This window comes from Chelonoidis abingdonii, chromosome 1, assembly GCF_003597395.2.
Source record: "Chelonoidis abingdonii isolate Lonesome George chromosome 1, CheloAbing_2.0, whole genome shotgun sequence".
NCBI classification, from domain to species: Eukaryota; Metazoa; Chordata; order Testudines; family Testudinidae; genus Chelonoidis; species Chelonoidis abingdonii.
The window spans coordinates 251,670,730-251,693,211 of NC_133769.1; the positions used below are offsets into that span (position 1 = coordinate 251,670,730).

The 22,482-nt window shown below is 40.7% G+C and overlaps 1 protein-coding gene across 3 annotated transcripts in view; it reads right to left on the reverse strand.

Moving 5' to 3' along the window:
- Positions 1-518: 518 nt before the first annotated feature.
- The window catches only part of LONRF2 (LON peptidase N-terminal domain and ring finger 2), a 49,194-nt gene continuing 27,230 nt past the window's right edge, over positions 519-22,482 (reverse strand). For 2 of the 3 annotated variants that reach the window (XM_032793912.2, XM_075061146.1), the window contains exons 3-12: positions 22,287-22,409; positions 18,144-18,287; positions 17,147-17,372; positions 13,696-13,795; positions 13,202-13,316; positions 11,125-11,246; positions 10,062-10,220; positions 6,882-7,044; positions 5,282-5,431; positions 2,723-4,911 (exon numbers count right to left, since the gene is read on the reverse strand). In XM_032793912.2, the coding sequence (XP_032649803.1) occupies positions 4,753-4,911; positions 5,282-5,431; positions 6,882-7,044; positions 10,062-10,220; positions 11,125-11,246; positions 13,202-13,316; positions 13,696-13,795; positions 17,147-17,372; positions 18,144-18,287; positions 22,287-22,409 (1,461 nt within the window). In that variant the 3' untranslated portion in view covers positions 2,723-4,752. Of the gene's footprint in view, positions 2,532-2,722; positions 4,912-5,281; positions 5,432-6,881; positions 7,045-10,061; positions 10,221-11,124; positions 11,247-13,201; positions 13,317-13,695; positions 13,796-17,146; positions 17,373-18,143; positions 18,288-22,286; positions 22,410-22,482 lie in introns of those variants that run through there. The other variant, XR_012654902.1, reaches the window with a different exon arrangement.

Genomic DNA, 22,482 nt, shown 5'->3' on the forward strand with positions numbered 1-22,482 from the left:
TAGCTTTAGTCATAGCTACTGAAGAGCAAGAGACTCCGACAGCTTTAAAGCAGATCTCATGAGGGATCAACTGGGAAGAGACATGCTTAAGTCCCAGAAAAGACTGCAAAGAGGAAGAGAAAAAAGGAAACCCAAGAGTACCTTCTGATACAGGAAGTGTAATACATTCTCCCACCATCCTCTTTCACTTGCGATCTATAAATCACCAGGACTTCTTACAAAGAGCTTCAGCCTTGCAACAGTAGTTTGACAACCCCAATAAAATAAAAATCCAACCCCTACTCCACATCATGTTAAAGAAGCATTCTTGGGAAAACACGCATGTGTTGTCTGAGTGGTCTGCCCCAAGACAGATTTACAGAAAATTAAGGTGTTTAAAATTACAAGGAGTGCTAACAGAAACTGATTACAAGGGCCTAGAGCCCTAAATCCAAACAGCAATAGATTCACACATGCACACTTCCAAGTAACCATAACATTTCAGATAGGATGGGTTTTTGTTAAAAAACAGACACTGCTAAATGTGATCTGTTTATTCAAAATGTCACATAAATTAAATACATTTCCCATGAACATTGCAAATATACATTAAATGAACATTGCAATTTTTAAAAAAAAAGTTTGGCTTTGCTTATACAACAAGTACCAAATGTGGTTAGAACATGGACTTGTCCTGAATTTACTAAAATACAAAATGGCAGTTTAATTTATATTTATACATATGTACATACAGTTTCATAACTAGCTTTAAAACAGTAAAAAATTGTTTCAAGTTTATCTACATTACACATACTTGTTTTAATCTGGTCACAAGCCCCAGATGAGATTTTGTTATTGATACAATCATTTCACAACTGCAAATTTAAGGCGCTACCAAATACCAATTCCACCAGTGTGAAAGGTAATATGAACCATGTACAGCTTTTTGAACAGCTTTATATTTCAGTTTCAAAATGGACTGGAGTATGAGAAAGGGAAGCAGTAAGAAATTGAACTGATCATCAGCATGTTGGAAATCCAAAGCAATCGATTAAATGAAACAGACTGGACATGTTAAAATACAGTAGATAACAAAGGCCTTGATGGGAAACAATTTACATGCTTCTTGAAAGGTGAAGCTACAAAATAATTTTTGAAGTCTTACAGGTGACTCACAAGGGAAAAAAGTTAGATTTGGACATTTTTGTTTCTTTATGATGTATAAAGGATCTCTCCAAAGTGGAGACTTTTCTACCACATTGCCCAAGCTAGGAAATAAGTACGAAAAAAGTAGTGGTTAAAGGGCAGCGAAACACCTGTCTTTTCCAGCTGCTTAGCTCATGGTTTCAATACTGTACCATGGAGACAAGAACTAAGTAAAGACGTAAGATAGCTGCAATATGGACATTTGCCTCTAATCCAGAGAAGAGGCAACGGGCTCCTCCATCTATTTGCTGCTGCACAAACCACAACAGGAGAACTTGATAGGAATAAAGCACGCACTAGAGACTCTGCATGTGCCCATGAATAGGGTTTCTCTTTAGCTTTGCTATATGATCCAGTATTTGATGTTTTGGAAGAAACAGTGAGTTTGGGTTGTTAGTTTAACATCTGCATACAGATACTGACTTGCATATTATTTATCCAAAATGTTAGTCACTTAAGTGTTTAAAAAGAAATATTAATTATTTGTATTAACGTAACACCCAGGAGCCCCAGCCATGGACCCAGACCCCATTGTGCTAGAAATAGTTTAAAACTCGCCAAAAATTCTGTTGCTCAGCTTTCACTCAAGTGAAGACATTTCATTAGTTATCCTGGCATCCTTAGACTGTAATGTAATTTAATGCAAAAAAGCTAATTAAACAAAAAAAGACAGACAGACAGACAATCTTAAGTCTTCTTTATTGCTGTTCTATGATGTATTAGAAAGTAACACTTGGTTTTGTAGTGTCACTTTTAAAAGTACTTAAAGGACAGACATCTTAAATCACTGGGTTTTGCCAAGAGGAGAAATTCACATTGCCTTCAGTAATTAAAATTCAGGAGACAGCAACTAACATTTCAATGCTAAAAGGATGCGCACCTGTGTAAGGTTACGCTCACATGTAACACTGTGCAGGTGCAAGGCCTAGGATTGTATGATTCTGTCAATGTCCCTTTGCAGCCAAAACAGTAAAACTCAATGCATGAACAAGCAAGGAGAGAGACATGGACAAGACAGACAAAGACAGAGCAAGAACAATGACAACGACGAGTGGCATACAGAACAAAAAACAAATGTGAAAAGTTCACAAAGAGAATTCATTTTCCCAACTGAAAATGAGTTGGGTTGCCAGACTCTGAAGGTGAACTACCTAAAGTGCTAGTAGTCTAAAATGGGTTAACTGGAAAAACACTGGGATGAAGTAGGAGAGTTACTAATGCATGGCTGGAGGGGGAAGTGCCCCAAAAGACTTCAAGCTGTTTCGTTCGCAGCTTTGGGGCTCAGATGCCTTCTCAGCCCTCTCAGAATCTCATACAGCTCTTACTTTTAAAAGCAGCAGAGAATCCTGTGGCACCTTATAGACTAACAGACGTTTTGGAGCGTGAGCTTTCTTGGGTGAAGACCCACTTCGTCAGACACAATGCCATCCACAGCCTCAGAAACCACCCTGACTGACCTGCGTCTGACGAAGTGGGTATTCACCCATGAAAGCTCACGCTCCAAAATGTCTGTTAGTCTATAAGGTGCCACAGGATTCTCTGCTGCTTTTACAGATCCAGACTAACACAGCTACCCCTCTGATACTCTTACTTTTAGTACTCTTATGACAGTAGCAGAATTTGCAGCAAGGCTATTGTGGAGATTACATCATCATTGGTTGTAAGTTACGAACTTCACAATTCAAAGGATAAATTACAAATCACTATTTAACTAGAAAAGGTGTGATCAAGGTAGAGGCAATTACAGTACATTCAGAGCAGGTTACAGAAACCACTTCTAGTAACGGTTTGCAGAAAGAAAAGTTAACTAGATCACTGGTTTTCAACCTGTGGTATGTGGACCCCTGCAGATCCACAGACTGTGTCTAAGATTTCCAAAGGGGTCCACACCTCCATTGAAGTTTAGTAGGTGACCTCAAATGAAAAAAGTTTGAAAACCACTGCACTAGATACTTTAGTTTCCCAGACCACAAAGGTTGTAATTACAGTATCCAAGAAAGCAGGCAATACATGTTAATGCATTTGTTTATGCAGTTTTCTTCCAGAACTCATGTGCAAATTTTTAATATTTTAATGGACCAAAAAAACCAAAACAAAAAACAAAAAAAACATTCAAAGCAAACTAAAAACTAGGCACTTTAAACATGTAGGATAAGACATCATTTTTATCATACCAGAGTGTTGCACATGAACAAGTGTCTCTAAAAGCATCTTGCTATACTTTGAGCACAGAAATTCTGGCTAACTTTTCATGTTGGTAAAATTACTTCTACTTATAGGAAACTACACAATTAAATTAGTAACACTGTTCATTATTTCAGTCACTCTTTAGAAAATTAAGAATTTTGACTAACCAGCAACATATTCAATAGCGATCAAAGAAAGATATTAACAAAACCAATATATTAAAAAACCAAGATAAACAAATGAAGATGACACCTGACTTAAGCTTGCATTGAGACTTGCCTTTTGTTAGTGTTCAGTTTGGACCTCCTTTTATGATGTCACAGACCAAGGTTCTAACCACGTGCAGCACTTGTGATATAAAAACACAACACTAACTTTTAAACTCAAAAGTTCTAACAAATACTCGTTCTAAAGTAACATTAGCTTGGCACATCATTTGAAGGTGAGAAGGGAAATGGAATCTTCTCCAATGCTTATTCTAGCCAAGTTTACTTTAAGAACACGTCAGCTGAGTACTACAAGCATGCTTTCCCAGAATTTGGAGTGAAATAGCTATTTTCACAACAGCCTTTGGCTAGTTTCATGTTTTAGGGAATTTGTTTTGTTTATGTTTAGTGAAAACAGACCAGCTGGGATTACTTTGATTTTCTAAAAATAAAAGCACGCCTTTGACATTTGATATACTCATTCCACTACAACATGCAAATCACAACACAAGGAATTACTTAAGGCTATCAAATTGCTGTTCAATAGCTACTACTCTTTCCGACACACAGCTGTGACCATGTAAATACTATGCTCCTGGACAACCTCCAAAACCTTAATCTTGAAAACTGTTTTATAGACCAATATTTCTTGAACGAGTAGATCAAAGTGCAGAGAGAATCTACCAACTCATTAAGAGAACATCCTGTCAGCTATGCACTTTATCCACAGGAAAGTTCAGTTTCCCTTCTGCTGACCATCTCAGGAAAATTGTAATAAATCCATCTTCGGTCTGTGATCCATAGAAGGGAAAATAATTCTCTGTAAAGTGTAAATCCAAACTGCACATAGGCCATTTGTGGTGTTCTAGTACTTTAAATTCAGTCTCTTACAGGCTAGAAACATCAACTCTTGATTAGGAATAGTACTTCAAAAGTAGTTATCCACAACTATCAACTACATTGTAATTGTAGCACAACTTCATAGGGGCTCAGATTTCACTAGGACGACAGGCACAGAGTGCTTATTAATTACAGAGTAGAGTGCAAAGTTTGGTGAACATCCAGAATAGCGAATGTCAGACAGAACCAGGAAGTATTGTTCATCTCTGCATGATGGTTTTTAAAAACATATCTACCAACATACAGTCAGTGCCTGTTCACAGGGAAGTCCATGTCATCTGGGTCTCTTTCGTGTTACAAATATTAATACACGTCTGATGGCAATAAGACGATCTTTAAGGGAAGTCATAGCAAGTATAGCCAGCTGAGCCCTGTTTTCTAATGGCAACACTGCCAATAGCCACCAGTACCAGGCTGGGCCACTGGGGTTACTCTGCAAGAGAAATAAAATAAAAAAGATTCCTGTTTACGGATTACAGGTTAGCGTTAGCAATCTTTCCTCTCGTTCTTCCTCTATTTTAGTAGATAGAACTAATGCCCATCTATGTATTAGGGGTTTCTTGAACTCTACACCAACTTCAAATGTTTCCTCTTTGTGCAATGAAGTAGCAATGACATCTTCAGAAGCCAAAACCACAGGGAGTAGTTGGCAAAGTTTTTCCAATCTTGATTCTAGTGAACTAGAACTGGGTAATCATTAATAAGTTGAAGATGTGAGAGACACAACAGAGCCTTCTCTATCAGATATTTGACTAGGAGCCCCATAGATCTAGGGTGGTAGTTCATGTTTAGGAAATATTTACCTGTGGCTCCGATTCTTTTCCTGGCATTGATCCAAAATGATTGAGAATTTGTGCTTTCATGTTGTCTTTAAGGGAAGTAAACCAGGCAATAGCTTGATCATAAACCGAATCATGAAGACGGACGAGTTCTTCATACTCTGCTCCCTCCACCTTACCAAGAAAAAGAGGAGACAAAGATCAGATTCATTTCATATTCTGTACAATTTAAATGCCTCAGAGGGAGCCAATTTAAACCCAATTATGCTTAACAGCAACAACTAGTCCTTACTAAAGGATGGTTATGCCACTTAACGTGGATCTCTCCAGCTAGCAAAGTGGTGCATAAGTTTCATACATCCCAAACTCATGCCAGTTTGCTTTTTTGATCTCTCCTACAGAAGTTTTAGGTCCTTTCAGCAACCAAGTCATAAGTATTGCTATTGGAGTCTTAAGTGGATTAGGAATTCCTCTGATTGAGAACGAGGAGCCCTCCTCCTAGGGCTTCTGCATTAAGGGGATTCTACTAAGTAGTAGTGCTGTTTTCAAATGCAGGAGAAGTGGTATTCAGGTCAAGGGAGTAGTGGAAGGATGGCAGGGAGAAACAAAACAAGTAAGTGAGACTGCCTTCCCAGTACCAGCGAGAGTATTAACAAGGTTTCTGCCAACACACAAAAACATCTGATCTGACTATATACTTCACCTTCACTCAGTGGGGACCCTGAGCGGTAACATGGGATATTAGACTACTTTAACCTTGAAGAGACATTTTATCCCCCTTCTCTCTGTGTGTTTGTTGGCAATTGAACCACACAGCACAAATTGGGGAACCCTCCTAGAAATTAACAGGCTTGCAGTTAGCTGTGAAAGTCTGCTTGGGAACCATGTGACCTGACTGGACTTTGCTAATGCCATCCACTGGCCTGAACTCTCCAATGAGCACACTGTGAAGTGGTATCACTGTTTTACTGGCACTCATTTGAGAAATCCAGCATAACACTAGACCATTATGCAAGCCATTCTGGTTTTGGCCAATAAATTCCAACACATGATTTTGCTAAATTTTAGAAAAACAAAAGTTATTTTAATTGGCAAATTTCCTTAGATGCCATGCATACAAAAGCATTTGAGTAACAAAATATATTAGTACCAAGTTCTCTTCTTTAAAATATGAGTTCTACCTTTTTAAAAAAAACAAAACAAGAAAACAGCTTTTCTATTCAGAGGTCAGATCATCTGTGGGAGCTAGAAACAGATACTATGTATCAATGTAAAGTATGGAATCCTAAGCACTTAAATAAAACTTAGACATACATGTCTTTAGAAGGGTCTTGAACCAGTGTCATTTTTAACTGACACTTTAGAACCTGATTGATACTTGAAAAGATACAACCTAAGGTTTGAAAGCTACCCTGAGATTTATGATGACATAAATACCACAGGCAGAGATGATTAAACTACAGAAAGCCAGTGACAGTCAGAAAGGCAAAATAATGTATTCCAGGGTATCAGAAATAAAGAAGATATGTCTTATGACCATGTAAATAAGTAACTTCAACTTGAGATGTGACAGAGACAGAACATTTAAGTGAACCCAAGGAAACATGAATGCACAAGAGATCACCTTTTTATCTTCAAGATATTCAATGTTTGCAGTGTTATACCCATCTCGTTGACCATGGTTCAAGACCTTAAACCGACGAACACCAACCGTATCAACAACTGAACGCCCATCAGGAAAAAACTTTACATCCCTGATCTCTAGCATGCAGCCATAATCAGCAAACCTGAAATGATAAAAGGGCACAGAAAATTAGAGAGTCATACTGACAGGTGTATATAAGTTCAGACATTTATAAACATACTGGACCCGATTCACCACTGTGTTACTTTCGTTTTTCCACTAATGTAACTCCATAATTTTCCAACACAAAGATGCTTTTGGTACTAGAGTCTCTCTCTCACACATACACACACACCCCTCTCATGATTAAAGCAACAGCTTTTTAAAATTAGAATTATTTGTGGGGAAGGAGGGAGGGGCAGGTTTTTAAATTGAGCAGATTTCATGCTGTGAGTTCCTGAATGCTGGGGGCAAATTATGCAGGGTTTTGCAACTATTTTATAAAGAGATAGCTCTATTTCACTACTGAGGAAGGCACAGTAGTGCCTAGAGAAGATGCTGAAGGTGTGCAAGTGAAGTGAATGTCTTTTATTGCTTCAATACACTTTTACTCCACTTGGGCCTCTGATAAATTTTCCTATTGCTGCTACTACTGGTTCAGCTCCAATAGTGAAGACAATGATGGGACATTTTAGCAAAAACAATCTTGGCACAAGACACTGAAAGTTAATTAACACTCCACTGTAAGCAAATTCTGATGCACTCTAAGAAGATTGGGAGTTAAGTTATCAGCCACCATATAGATAATAAATGATGCACTCCAAAGGGATTACTACTCCTCTCCCTCTCTCCTTATTTCTGGTTGGGTGGGGAGGAGGAAGAGAAGGAAAAGAAGTTGCCACCAGTACTTACAGAGGAAAGCAGGGAGAGAACAGGGGAGAGGAAACCTTAGTTGCTGATATTACTATATCTGGTCTCTGCTGGGTGAGATATACCAACCAGAGACTCCCCACCCACCAGCTGCCAGTGCCACCTGCAACTGGAAGAGCAACTAGGAAGAGGTATTTTGTCAGGGAAGTCCTCTGCTATTCTAGAGAAACTCCATGTAACTGGATTACACACTACACCCGTTAAGAAGAAGGCAACTGGAGCTAAAATCATGCATTAAAATTCAGGCTAACTACTGCTGAGTCATGATGGCAGGTGGTCCAGTAGCTCCAGTGTGAATACATTATTTGTAGTACCTAGGGACACCGACCAAGGCTGAGACCATGTTGTGCCAGGCACTGTACAAGTCAGGAGGTCAGCTCTTCAGAGCAGGGATTCTCTCTCTTCTAATAGCAAGGTGATGGGAGTGTCTGTGCCAGAAAGAATTAAGCCAGAGGTAGTCTTATAGAGAAATCCTAAGAACAGCCACACTTGGGAAGCAGCTTAAGTTGAGGTTTACACTGTGTTGATTTCCATGTTACCAATTAAGCCAAGCCCCCAGAAGGGGGAGGATTTTGGAAACTAACTGTTCTGCATGCTCCAAGGGCAAAGCAGAGAATCCAATTATTCTCCAGTTCCTCCCTCTTTCAAAGGGATCAGCAATTCACTGTAAGAGTCCACTGTACATGCTCACAGCTACACCATGCCATCAGAGGAAACAGAACATCCATGACCTCTTTAGGATTCTTTGAATCCTACAAATGCAAAGCTCATATCTAGCATCCTCATCCACCAAGCATGTAATTCTCATTCAAAGAGCCTATTTTTCCACTTCCAACACCTACTGTATGGTCCACTTTTATTAACCCAAGATATTCATAGAAGTCCAATTTGGACCCAAAGCTTAGGAGACAGGAAGATGTTTTAGGGTACATCTACACAGGGATACAAGACCGATGGCACGGCTGTGGCTGGTCTATGTCAGCTGACTCAGGCTCATGGGCTAAAATTTGCTATGTAGACTTGGGGCTGGAGGCTGACCTCTGGGACCCCATCCTCTGAACATCTACAGAGCAATTTTTCAGCCCCAGAGCCCATGCCCCACCACCTCAGTCAGCTGACCAGCCATGGGCTTTTTATCCCTGCATAGACAAGAGCAACGCTCACCTTGATTTAGTTAACAGTCTTTACTGGGAACCAAACTGTAGATCAGAAATTGCCATAATCGGCTCACTGTGGTACTACTGACCCCAAACTAGTCATTGTGGCAAATTGCCGGTACTGTTCTCTGGGTCTCGCGCTTTCTCTTCTCTGGGGTAGGTTCAGGGTGATATTGCTTGCCTCTGAACCAGTTCTTAATCACTCCCCTAGTGTCCTTGGAGGAGGGGAGTGGAGAGGGAGGGACCTGGGCCCGCCCTCTACTCCAGGTCCCAACCCAGGGGCCCTGGGGTTGTGGTGAACCACTTGACTAGCGGTTTCTTCCCCTGGGTTACTTCCCTCTCATACCCGTCAGCTTGTGAAGGGCTTCTCGCCTCTCTTCTATACAAGCCTGGTGCCCCTTACCTAGGGTTTCTGTTGGGCTTCCCAATCCACCGCAGCACTCCTCCAAACCTTCTATTTCTCTCTGGACAAACTCTTCTCTTCTGCAATCTGCACTCTGCTCCAATCCAACCTTTCCCCTTCAACTACCACCCCCTGTCTGACTGAAGCAGGGGTTTATATCCCATGACTGGAGTCAGGTGCTCTAACTGGAGTCAGGTGCTCTAATTGGCCACAGCTGTTCTAGTTAATCTAAAGCAAACCTTCCTCCCTTGGCAGGGAATAAGGCCCCCTGCTAACACTCTTATGCTGCCCTCTGGCCATGCTGTATCACATCATACATAACGTAATAGGAAATACATGCCCTGTGCATGCCAGTCTTTTGACATGTTACTATTTTCTAGTTAATATAACAACTATTCCCAAGCATATCCCCGATGAAACACTTTCCAGGAATACGTAAAGGCAGTTGGATGGATAGCTAGAGCATAAGTCAACTTTCTAGGTCTAACACTGAGATATTAGAAACCTCAGTAGAAAGGAGATGTTTATAGATTATATAAAAACCTGGCAACAAAACACTCAGTAACATTTGCATCTGCTAACGTGAGACCTAAAAAGGATCCAAATCATTGTGGAAGACCAACTGTGCTATGGTTCTCCACTGATTTCCAAAAGTCTTACGACAGGGATGTTCTCAGCAAGATTCCTTACCCTTTTAGTTCATCAGCTAAGCACATGCCGAATTGTTTGGTACCAGTTTCCATGCATCTTCTTATCATTAGCCGATACCGAGGTTCAAAGACATGAAGTGGGCAAGGGATGGTAGGGAAGGCCATGGTACATACAAAGATGGGAACATCTTCATTCAAACTGCAAAAATACAAATACGAGGTCAGTCTCCTCCCACATACTGTTATTTATTCAGCACAGAATCTCATAGCTGAGGTTTGATTAGAGTGGTTTCTCAGACTCTTCTCTCATAAAATAAGCTCTATGCCAACAAAAATGTGTTGCTTTCACAGGCACCAGAGAACCAAGGGTTCTCCCAGCTATTAATGTACTCTAGTACCAATACCTCCATTCTTTGGTTTTAATAGAGAATGTTTGGAAAATGCAATCACATTCTCAAGCATGTGCATGGAAAAAAGCATCTAATTTGCACATCACTGAGTCTTTTACAGCTTTTATCTGTATTTTTCAAAAAGATACATTACTGTATACTACATATACTTTAAACATGGCGGGAAAGCAATCCTTATGTTCCAAAGTGACGTGGAGTGTTTGTAGAAATTCAGTGGAAATGGGGACTCACGGACAGAGTTAACTTTCAGCCTCTAGTTTTGTAATATACATTCATGTTAACTTTCATTTTTCTGTGATTTTTTATTCAGCTATATGGCAAGCACAAGTAATCATGGATAAAACAACAAATACAATCTACCTATAAGCATGTGCTTCTCCTACTCCTAATCCCCCACTTCCTACTTTCAGGGAAGAGGTTTTAGTTAGTTTTAAATTAGGTGGGTTTTATTCATAGAAATAAATCACTATATTTATTGCCAAATAAACTTAATATTTTTCATTGATGTTGTGCACCTCTCATATCCAAGCCTAGTTTTTCTTGATGACTATCTATTACAAACATGCCAGCATGGGAACAGATTAAGTGAACCTTTGAAACCTACTTTCATAAATAAATTAAAGGTTTCTTCAGTAATCTGGATCAAAATAAAAGTTTACAACAACATTTAGATACAACAGAAAAACAACTTACTTTGATAATTCCTTCATTTCATCTTCATAAACTTTTTTTCTTTCTGACAATTCTTCCGGCAAGTAACGAACTATTAGTTCTTCTGTAAGGACAGTCTTTTTGTAAGTTCTGCTTGCCAAAAACTATTGAGAAGAGAGTTAAAGTTTAAGTATTTATATTTAATCAGTTTTGTCTTGCCCCCATTCAAAGAGCAAGATAGCTCAAGATGGTTCACAAACAATGACTGAAGCAAAGAATCCTGTGGCACCTTATAGACTAACAGATGTTTTGGAGCATGAGCTTTCGTGGGTGAATACCCACTTCGTCGGATGCATCCCACGAAAGCTCATGCTCCAAAACATCCGTTAGTCTATAAAGTGCCACAGGATTCTTTGTTGCTTTTACAGATCCAGACTAACACGGCTACCCCTCTGATACAAAACAATGAATACAGCCATTGTTCTAATCTTCCTTCCTTTCTCAGCCTTTCAAAAATGTAACATTATCTCTGGGATACAAGAGCGCACACACTATCCACCTCAGTGCCCATAAACTTCCAGAAGGGCGCATCTGTCATAGGTTCTACAACATAATAATAATGATGATAATAACAACAACAACAACACAAAAATAGGTACTCTTCAGACCGTTGAGAATAACTAATTTGCAATTCACTGGCAGTTCCAAAGCGTTGAAAACAATTCAGTTAGACTCGAAAATTCCAAAATATTTCAGGTTTGGTTCACCATATCAAAGAGTTGGGAAAAACTTGTATCAGGCCATCTGAAGAAAAAACAATTTGGATAGCGATGGTCACTTACTTACCTAGTTGTTAAAGCACTGACCCAGGATGTGGAAAACCCAGGTTCCAATCCTCACTCTAGAGTAGGGACTTGAACCCGGGTCTCCGCCACTCCCAGATAAGTGCCCCAACCACCAGGGTTAGAGAGTATTCTCAGTCTCTTCTGTTGAAGTTATTGCACTTTGTGTAAAGTGTTTAAGTATTCACTGGACCAGAGAGAGTGAGCGAATGAGAATGACTGTCGCCCGATGGTTAAGGCACCCTCCTGGGAGGGCAGGCACCACTCAGGTTCCAGTCCCTGCTCCAATGAATATTTAATCATGTATGCAAAGTGTAACAGCTTCAGTAGGAGAGAAGAAGGGAGGGTGCTTTAACTGGGCTAAAGGGTGTAAGTGGTTCACTGCCACTTGTAGTTTGGTGAATCTAACTAACAAAAACAAAATGTTTAGGTTTCAGAAGTGTTTAAACAAAGCTGGTTTGACATGTCTGAATTTCGTCAGACCCTTAACCTTCTGCCTCCACCATTTTGACTGAAACAACTAGCTAAAGCAGACAGGAGTTTGCGAAATGTTTTGGTCTATGCAAAGAAGCATTTTTCTGCTAAATATTTTCTGTTTCCCCCACCATCACCACAAAAGCCCCAAAACACTTTTGCCCACCTCTAGTCCTCTTTACATAAAGGACATCTCTTTTGACTCTAAAGCTGCCAAGTTATTGCCACCTGAGGAGTCTAAATATTTGGGAATCACATTTCCCACAGCTGAGCATACATTCTCTACATCAGAATGGCCAGAAGCATACTTTGTTCACCAACCCAGTATTGGTAGAGATATTGCAATGACAGTACGGCCTCTTCAGCATTTTCAGAGTCTTTGCTAGAGACCACAAAAACAACAAAAGCTTATGCCCAAATAATCTGTTAGTCTTTAAGGTGCCACCGGACTCCTCGTTGTTTTTGTGGATACAGACTAACATGGCTACCTCTCCGATATTTGTTAAAGACTGCTCAGACAAAAACTAAAACACACCTCATTTCAACGTGAGAAAGTAATTCGAACAATTTTGGTCAGTACTTCCCTTCCCTCCAGCCCGCTCCAGATTATTAATACATCTTAATAAATACTAGTCTTCGTATTCTAGTGTTTCTATTCAGACTACATCTGGGCAGAGCACAACAAGACTACTATGTTGGCTCTATATTGTTCAGCTGCATGTATGCATGCAAAGAAATTTTACACAATATGCCAATATCTTAATAAGAGCTTCTAAACAAATCCCTCACAAATACAAACTTACTTCAGAGAGTTTTTCTTTGCAGAGTGGGCAATATGGGTTATGATCAAGGCAACGTTCGAGGCATTTGAGACAAAACGTATGTCCACAGGGAGTGGTAACAGGCTCGTAGAATAACCTGAACAAGATAGTTGGGACAAAATAAAATTGGTTCTTTATAATTTCCATCTAACACACAAACAATACAGATAGTAATGAGTCACTAAGCCTATCATTTTTAAAGCCCTTTCCCCCCTGCATGTCAATCTTATGTGACATCATCATCTAGTCTCTAGCCTATGATGTAAAAGGGATTTCATTTTTAAAATAAATCCATTATGCTGACATGTTGCAAAAACAATTTCAGCCACTCCACTGAAGTTAACATTTATTACATTTTTGCAAAGATGAAACAAAACCTTTAGTTCACGTTAGAATAGCTTCCAGTACAACCCTTCCCTCAAAACCAAATAAATTTGGTCTAAAGTTTAGGAAGACTCAGCTCTATGCAGTCATACCTCATGCAGAGGGAACACTCAAAGTCAGATGCATCCACAAGGACTGCTGGTATCTCACGTAATGCAGAGGTGGCAGAGTTTTCAAGTACAGTATCTCCAACTAAGGGAGAAGGACAGCTCTATGTCAAACATGCAGGTAAAGCAGGCACTACGTACATACATATATTATAGAATCAGAGTAGTGACCCCAGGCTAGTTTTCTACTATGAACCCAGTTTTTGTATCGGTTCTCTATGAACACAAACTCCCCAGCAAAAAAAAACTCCTTTCCACCTGAAATATTACACAACCTCCTGCCAGAGGGGAACTTTTCTGAGAGGGTACTGTTGGAGAGCCAAAGTTTAAGACAAGATGAAACACACTCCAGAGTTGGAAATAGATTTTACTTTTTTAAGAGTTTCTCCATGTTTGTTTGAAACACCTCCCCCTCAAAAAACAAGCTTAATTTAAGAACTCCGCATTTGTTTTTTTTAACACTCCCTTCTCCCTCTGAAGTCAGGACTATTGCATTTAAGTATTTTTTGGGAAGGCCGGAGGTAAATTTGCTAACACATTTGAATCTGATAACTTTCCTGTTGCAGTAATGTTTCGCGTTCTCAAGGGCAGGCACTGTTTATAAAAGAGTGAAGAGTGTTAACGAACTTCTAGCACAGCTTGCTTTGTTGGAAAGTTCTGTATAGCTGAATTCTTGATTTTCAAGAATTTTTAACTTAAAGCACAGCCCAGAGCATTAAGCTCTGTGACTAAACCAACCCGGCTGAGTGTTTAAGGGCTGAAACCAGAACAGCTGGACTAACAGACCTTAGTAAATTCACAGGCTCAGCCTAAGTCCCCCAAATCTGAAGACTCCTAAATTCTTGGGTCTTGAGAAACTTACAAATGTCTCAAAACCACGTGGACAAGTCTTGTTTCCCTGTAGACAAGATTTCTACAAGTTTGGACCTAGAAGCTCTGTAGCAGTATAAGCTCCATAATGGTTACTCTGGCGCTTACAAGGTCTGACCCTGCAATAAAATCTCTGCAGGCAGATTCCTTCATCTGTGCACAACTCACTGCAGGATCAACATTTTCGTCCAATAATTTTAACACTGTAGTTCAAAAAGCTTAAGCAGCAGAAAGTCTAGAAATACTAAGCAAAAGTTCCAGTACCATTGGCAACTCAGACTCCTCCATCAGAGGGTTAGGAGGCAAACTAGATGTCACATGAAAAATTAAGTTCCCCCCCCTTGCAAGCAAGTTACAACACTGTGTTTTGTTATAGGACAACCTGTAAACAACCCTCTGGCCTGTATCAAGTACAGCAGAGAGGTGGAGGACATTGGGGTCTTGTGGCTGATAGATAACCATTTTCCATGAAAACCGCTTATCTTTAAACCTACATCTTGAGCGTGGGATCCCTGAACAACTGCAGGACCCTAAATGGGCTATTCAGCAGACAGTAACATGGCATCACATCTTGTGTAAACCGTAAATTGATAGATTGTGAAACGGCTCTAAATCCCTTACTGTGAAGGTAGGGGAAGGTTAGATTTCCCATCCCAGTGATTGGGTGGGTTTGCAGTTCACAGGCCACCCTGTAGGAGTTTTCCTATTACAGCAGGGTGGGGATCATTTTTATTACCTGGAAGAAATGTATTTTGTGTGGAGAGGTGGAAAACAGACAAAGGCACTCTGTAAATCTCAAGGCAGAAGTCAGATTTCTAACCTTCAACATTTGGTGAACCAATGAATGGCAATACAGTGGAGATTTAAAAAAAAACAAACAAACACATCCATTAACCAATTATTTCACTATGCAGCACATTACTGCCTTCTAGCATTCTTTCACACTGCTAAACCCTTTAGAGATCTTTGTTTAAAAAGTCTGAAATATCTATGTAAGCAGATATATCAAATAGCAGAATGGATGGGGCTACTGCTCTTTTAAATGGATTCTTTGTTTCTGGGGAAAATAGGTATTAACATGCGACACAAATTAGCTCCCCCTCATTAGGCTTACTGTGCATCTTTTTCATGTAAAGAGAGACACTGAAGTTTAGCTATACCTCAGAGGCCTAATGACTACAGCACTCTTGTCACCAGCAGTACAATAGATAGCGGATGAACATCAGAAAGGCAACATTTGGAGAAGTGTGTATTCCTGAGATGAACCAAGACTGCTCTGGAACAATATACTGATGTTTAGACAAGGGTTTCAACTCTGCTCATCACAACAAACAAGAATAACTAGGTGTCTGAAGTCATGTCGCAGCTGTGTAGCCCTCTGACCACACATGCCTATTTGTCACCTACCACCTCACACTAGAACCTATATGGGGTATCAAACAATTGCAACCCATAGCCAATGGGAACTACATCCTGAAAGAAATCTTTCCTGATCTCCCTCTTCTAGCCTTAAAACAACTCTCCCAACTCATCACCAGAAGCAAACTCCATAGTATGATCTTGAGTGAACACAAAAAACAAAAGAAAAAACAAAAAAAACACCAAAACCACCATCTCACCTCTGGGTGAACGCTTTTCACAAAGCAATCACTCTATATCTAACCTATCAGCACCCATCTTCAAAGGAAACCTGCACAACACCCTCCAAAGATGAACCTGGGAGGTTAAATTCATAGCTTTGCTAGGCACTAAACATTATGGTCTTAATAAAGAGACAGGCTTTCTAGTTTATTACAATAATCTGTAACCCACTGCCTCCCCATTTTTGTCCTATTACTGCAGAGGTGTTAATGGGCCACTTCACATTTGTATAGTCTCTTAGAATGCGTCTTAGCTACTTGTACTAAGGTCTGGTCTACACTTAACATGCAACAGCAACACAGCTGCACTACTTCATTGTAGACCAGGGGTTCTCAAACTGGGGGTCAGGACCCCTCAGGGGGTCACAAAGTTATTACATGGGGGGTCACAAGCTATCACCCTCCACCCCAAACCCTGCTTTACCTCCAGCATTTATAATGGTGTTAAATATATAAACAAGCGTTCTTAATGTATAAGGGGGGGTGTCGCACTCAGAGCTTGCTGTGTGAAAGGGGTCACCAGTACAAAAGTCTGAGAATCCCTGGTGTAGACACTACCTATACTGGTGGGAAGGCTTCTTCTGTCCGCATAGGTAATCGACCGCCCTGAGAGGCAGTAGCTAGCTAGGCTGATGGAAGAATTCTTCTATCAACTTAGCACAGTCTATGCTGGAGGCTAGGTCAATATTGCTGTCTCTCTCAGGGTGTGGATTTTTCACACCCCTGAGAGACATAGCTCTACTGAAATAAATTCCTAGTGTAAACCAGGCCTGAGTACCTTTCCCAGGCCTGAAGAAGAGTTTTGTGTACCTCTCTCATTCTCTCTCTGAGTTTTACCTACAAATAGTAACAAAGCAGTGTTATTTTCCTATCTATTTTAAAATACAGTGCCATAACCCAACCCCCCAAAACACAACAGGACAGACCTTTTTTAGGAATCTTATTAGGGACATCCAAGCTTTGTAAATCTGTCAAGTCACTGGATAGCTTTCTTTTTAAACGTGGACCAGGTAAGCTGGAAAGGATTGTTCCAAATGACTTTTTATTGTCTTCAAAATGCAAATCCAGTACATTGTGTGAGAGAGATGAATTAGTGCTTCTAAGTACATCGGGCTCTTGGGACAGAGCTTTTGTTAATCTGAATACAGTATCCTGAAAAGAGACAAACTGCATGAAAGTCAGACAGTTTTTGTTTCCTCGTTTTCTGCACTAATTTTATCCATAGAAATAAGACAGCGTCATGGTGTCAACCTGGTAACTGATTTGAGCCAATACTAATAAGAGAACTTGCTCCAATTGCCACAGAAATAGAGGGCTATTTCTCTCATTACAATTATCATTCTTTTCTAATCACCCCTCCTGACATTAATAACTGTGCATTCTCAAAGCACACACAGCACAACAAAAATAAAATGTTATTTAAAACATGATGGGACACCATATGAAAACAGCAAGTTGGCTCTTTTAGAAAGTGGTACCATAATCTAATTACATTAGGTAGCCTCAGGGTATGTCTACACAGCAAAGAAAAACCCATGGCTAGCCCGTGCCATTCAACTCAAGCTCAGACTGTGGGGCTATTTCCAGGTTTGGGCCCGCACTCGTAAGTCTACACAACAATGAAACAGCCTGACAGCCCAAGTCGCACAAGCCTGAGTCAGCTGGCCAGCCACGGGTTGGAGTTTGTTTGTTTTTTTAAACTGTGTTGAGAGATCTAAATACAATTCATACTTCCTTCTATCTTTTTATCATAGAACTCTAAAACTAGATTCCCGCCCTAAAATTTGAGAGGGGAAAAGATGCACTAGTAATAACTAAGTTTGTATATAAACATATGCAACAATTCAAGTCAGGTAGATCGGATATAACAAGATGCTTCAAATTTACTCAGTGTTAATATAGTTTGAATATTTTATTCTTTACCTCAGAGCACCCAGCAGCAGAACCATCTTCAACAGTATTTAAGCTGCTTAAAAATGCAGGTTTCAACCTTGTCCGACTAGAGAAAGGTGCAGTGAGGCTGTCATGCACATTTTCAAAGGCTGGGAAAAACATCTCACACATTATCTAGTAAATGAGAAAAGAATTTGAGAGATAGTTACAGAAACAAAGATGCGTGTAGTCTAAATGAAGGTTACTTACTTGTAACCAGGGTTGTTCAAGATGTACTCTGCAATTCACTGGTGTAGCCTGCACGGTTAGAAAAAACTCTAGCTAGCAGTAGCTCTTGGAGCACTCACGTGCCTTCCCCAAACCTCCCCTCAGTGAACACTCAATGTTCCAGGGAAAGAGTATAAAAGGGGCATGGCACTTCAGCTGCCTCAGCTCCTTCCCCATGCACCAAGTCCTCTGTAAGACAGACTCCAAGACAGTGGGGAAAAAAAACAGGCAGGGAGTGTGAATATGCTGGTTACAGGTAAGTAACCTTCATTTCTTCTTCAAGTACCCTTGGCATATTCCCACACATGAGACAGTAGTCCTCTGATGAAGGATGGTGGGACCATGGAATCCTAACTGAATAAAGGATTGCAGAATAGCCATACCAAATATGCATCAGATCTAGATTCTACTTACGCATTTGAGTGGTCAACCTGCTCAGGTGACATACAAGGGTATTTCGTCCCCCACCCCCACCCATACATGAATTGTTATTGGGTGATCACCTTGTTACAAATCCCAGACACCTTGCCTGCATGTACAACTGTAGGGAATAAGCTCCCCTTTATTTCTTCAGATCATATAAACATTGTCCTATTGTCTGTCATGATCTGGCATACCCTATGTTTGACTTGAGGCAGAAGTGATTTCAGAGCCAACCTGATTGCTCTCTGTTTTAAGATACTGATATGTAGATTCTTTTCCTCTGGTGACGAGTGAGTTCTTCCCAATAGATTTTTGTTTAAATGGGTACCACCCATCCCAGCATAGACACAGAGACAGGTATTGACAGCAAGACAGACTGAAAGGTATAACCTTCATTACATTTAGAGCATCCAGCACATGAGTGTTGTTAACTTTTAAGGAAGAATTACCAATTTGCCATGAACATTGTGTACGACAAGTTTGTAAATTTCTCGTAGCCAGTGCTGCAGGTCTCATCTGAAGAGGAGCGTGAGAGTCACTGACGAGATTGATGCTAAGAGACCCAGTAACAGGGGGAGAAGAAGAGCATTGACTATTATGGGGACTGCCAAAGATGTACAGACAGCTTTATTTTAATAAAGCTTTCTTCTGGAAGAAACACTGTTATACTTGAGTCTAATACGACCCCTATGAAAGGGATCTTTTGGCTTGCTGGATTTAGGAATGGCTTTTCCCAATTTATGCATAACCCAAGATCGGCAAAAAGTAGAACATATTTGATCCGCATGTAAAAGGATTTCTTCCCTCAATACACACTAGCTATCCAGCTGTCTAGGTAAGGATATACAGAAATCCCATTTTCTCCAATATGTTGTCATTATAGATGGGCATTTCATAAATAGCCTTGGAGCTCTAGATGAGCCAAAGAAGATGACTATATACTGAAAATCGTACTCTCCTACCATGAAATGAAAATACAGTGATATGGTCTTACTGAAATATGGAAACGTGTCTTAAATACAGAGCTTCAAATGGATCCTGAAGGGAAAGAGGAGGGATTGTAGAGGTTAGAGATAATACAGAAACTAAACTTTTTGATGTTTTGACATGCAATCCACGGAGCACCACCATGCCCTCTGATGGTAGTGATGTGGGCGTGTCTGACGTTCTCCCCTGGAGACGGCACCCTTCCAGAATCTGGATCCTATTCTTTTATCTCCACTAATTCTTCCTCTTCTGCTAACAAATCTCTTACCACTGTAGGACACCTTTCTGGACTTAGAAGCACTCTTGGCTCTATACCTTTTGGTTTGATAACTGAATGTTCTCTCGGTACCAAACTGGCGAAGGTCTATTTTTGTACATAGAAACATCTTGATAAGGTTAAGAAGATGACCAGGAAGAGCACAGAACCCCAGGGGGGAACTTGCCAGTCAGTTCAAAGGCCCACACTCAGATCTGATGGGAAAACCGGTCTCTAGATTGGACTTCCAATTTGTATCTTCTCTGAGCCAAGCCCTCTCTCATTTCAGATGGAACTGGAGACAGCACTCTCCTTGGCTGAATAAAAGAGAGCATGAGGGGAAGTGGGGAGTGCACATACAAAAGAACCCCTTTCCTAGAGACCTGGAAAAGGGTCTTAAACAGTGGGGGCAGAGGAGAGATCCTGTCTTCAATTCTTCCCTGTGCAAGTACCGAATTGAATCTGTTACAACAAAGTGTCTGATAACTCAATTAAGCAGGTAATGGAACCAGAGCAGGATTTCACCGATGAATCTGTGCCGTAACTACTATTTGTTGTGGTGCCATGTCAAAACAGGTTATTGCATCATCCCATTCTACCCCATCATCAGTTCCTGAGCTCTTGGATCCAAGATTGGTTCCTGGAAGACCCTCTGGCAAATGGTCTCTCTCCTGAGGATCAGCTCTTTGCAAAGAGGCCGACACCATGACAGCAGTTAGCTTTTGTCATGGATTGGTTCTAGAAACGGAGGCCAACATCACAATAGTTTTAACTCATTGGCTCCTTTAGTACTGAGTACCAAGGTGGAGGTTTTGTCCTTTCCCCCAAACTTGCTCAGAGCCGACACCGGCCTATAAGATTTGAACAATCTTGTACTCTCTTGGTTCTGGGTGCTTAGGCTTCCTTATCCTTAAATCTCCGTAAGTCTGTTTAGTCTCTCCTTTTCAGCTCATGTTGTAAAATTCAAGCAAATCAAGCATTCTGAAGGTGAATGTGCCTCACCCAAGCATGCCAGGCATGTGGCATGTGCATTGAATGCTAGAAACACTGCCAGACATGACATTTTAAAACTGGGCTTTTTATTTGTGTTTGGCAATCAAAGAATCCTGAAACCAAAAGACTTACAACATATGCTAAAATCAGCTAAGTCTAACTATAAAATTAACAACAAGCTAGCAAGGTGCAAATCCAGGAGCACTTCCTGATCCATTCAACAGGCCATGGCTGGAAAGAACTGAGATGGTTGGATCCCTTTTATACCAGCACCTCCAAAAACATTCGATATTCACGGAGGTCTGAAGGACAGCAGGAGAGGTGAATGAGTGCTCCAATGGCTACTGCTAGTTAGAGCTCTGCCATTCAGGAGACACCAGTCGGGGCATTCCCATGAGTGGAAAATGCAGAGAATACTTGAAGAGCTGGTGTCTTGGGCGGAAGGGGGTCACACACACTGCAGCTTCTTTAAGATGAACTCACTGAACACACCAGGGCTGTTTGCATCCATTCATTCCCCCTGCTCTGCTGCCCACACAATGCCCTCTTTTAGGGACTCCCTGAAACACCCCCACCTCTCCTTCATGGCAGAGGCTGTGTCTTTCTGTCCCCCACAGGTCCCTCCATATGACTATCCCCATTCCCCCATGCCAGGGTCTGTGCCTCCCCCCTCCCTCCATAGTTCCTACTACCCCCTACAATATTCTGCATAAGACTCTTTTATAGAGTCCAGGCTACAGACTCTCCCTCCCCATAGCAAGTTACGTTGCCGATTCTGATTTCTCTGCCTACAGCATGGATTAGTCTGATTTTCCTGTGAATCATGCTTTTCCAGTGTTCTGATTTGCACCAACAAAATTTAGGTCTGTGCCCACTGATAACCTAGACCCGGCCCCTGAAATTCTGGAAGTAATTATTCTATTAGACGGACACCATTAAGTTGAGGTTAGACCTCACTTCACTCAGCCTATGAGCGTCTGCAACTTGCTTCCACAGGACAATGGTAAGGCACACAGTTTAGTAAAACTCACCTACAAGCAAAACAAGGAGGTGATCAAGGAGACAGAAGTCTCTCCCATGGCACAGTACTGTGCAATTAGATGCACTAGCGTTTTATTTGATATTGTGCCAAAATGTGGTGGCATTTTTTATTAACATGGAATGTATCTGAATCCAAAGATTTTCGTTAGCTATAGGGCATAACTGACCTGCATACAAAAAAGCGTGGCATGATGTAGTTACTGTACCTTTTGGGCTCCTTTCTTCATTAAGCTCCATTCAGGATTCAAGGCAATACAATAAAGAAACTCCTTCAGTGCTTCCTCAGTCCTTCCCAATCCAGAAAGAGCTTGTGCTTTCACATAATGACCCTGCATGCACACAAAAGGTGTGTGAAGCTGACATTTCCAAAGTGACATTGTAACACGAGACCAATGAACACTG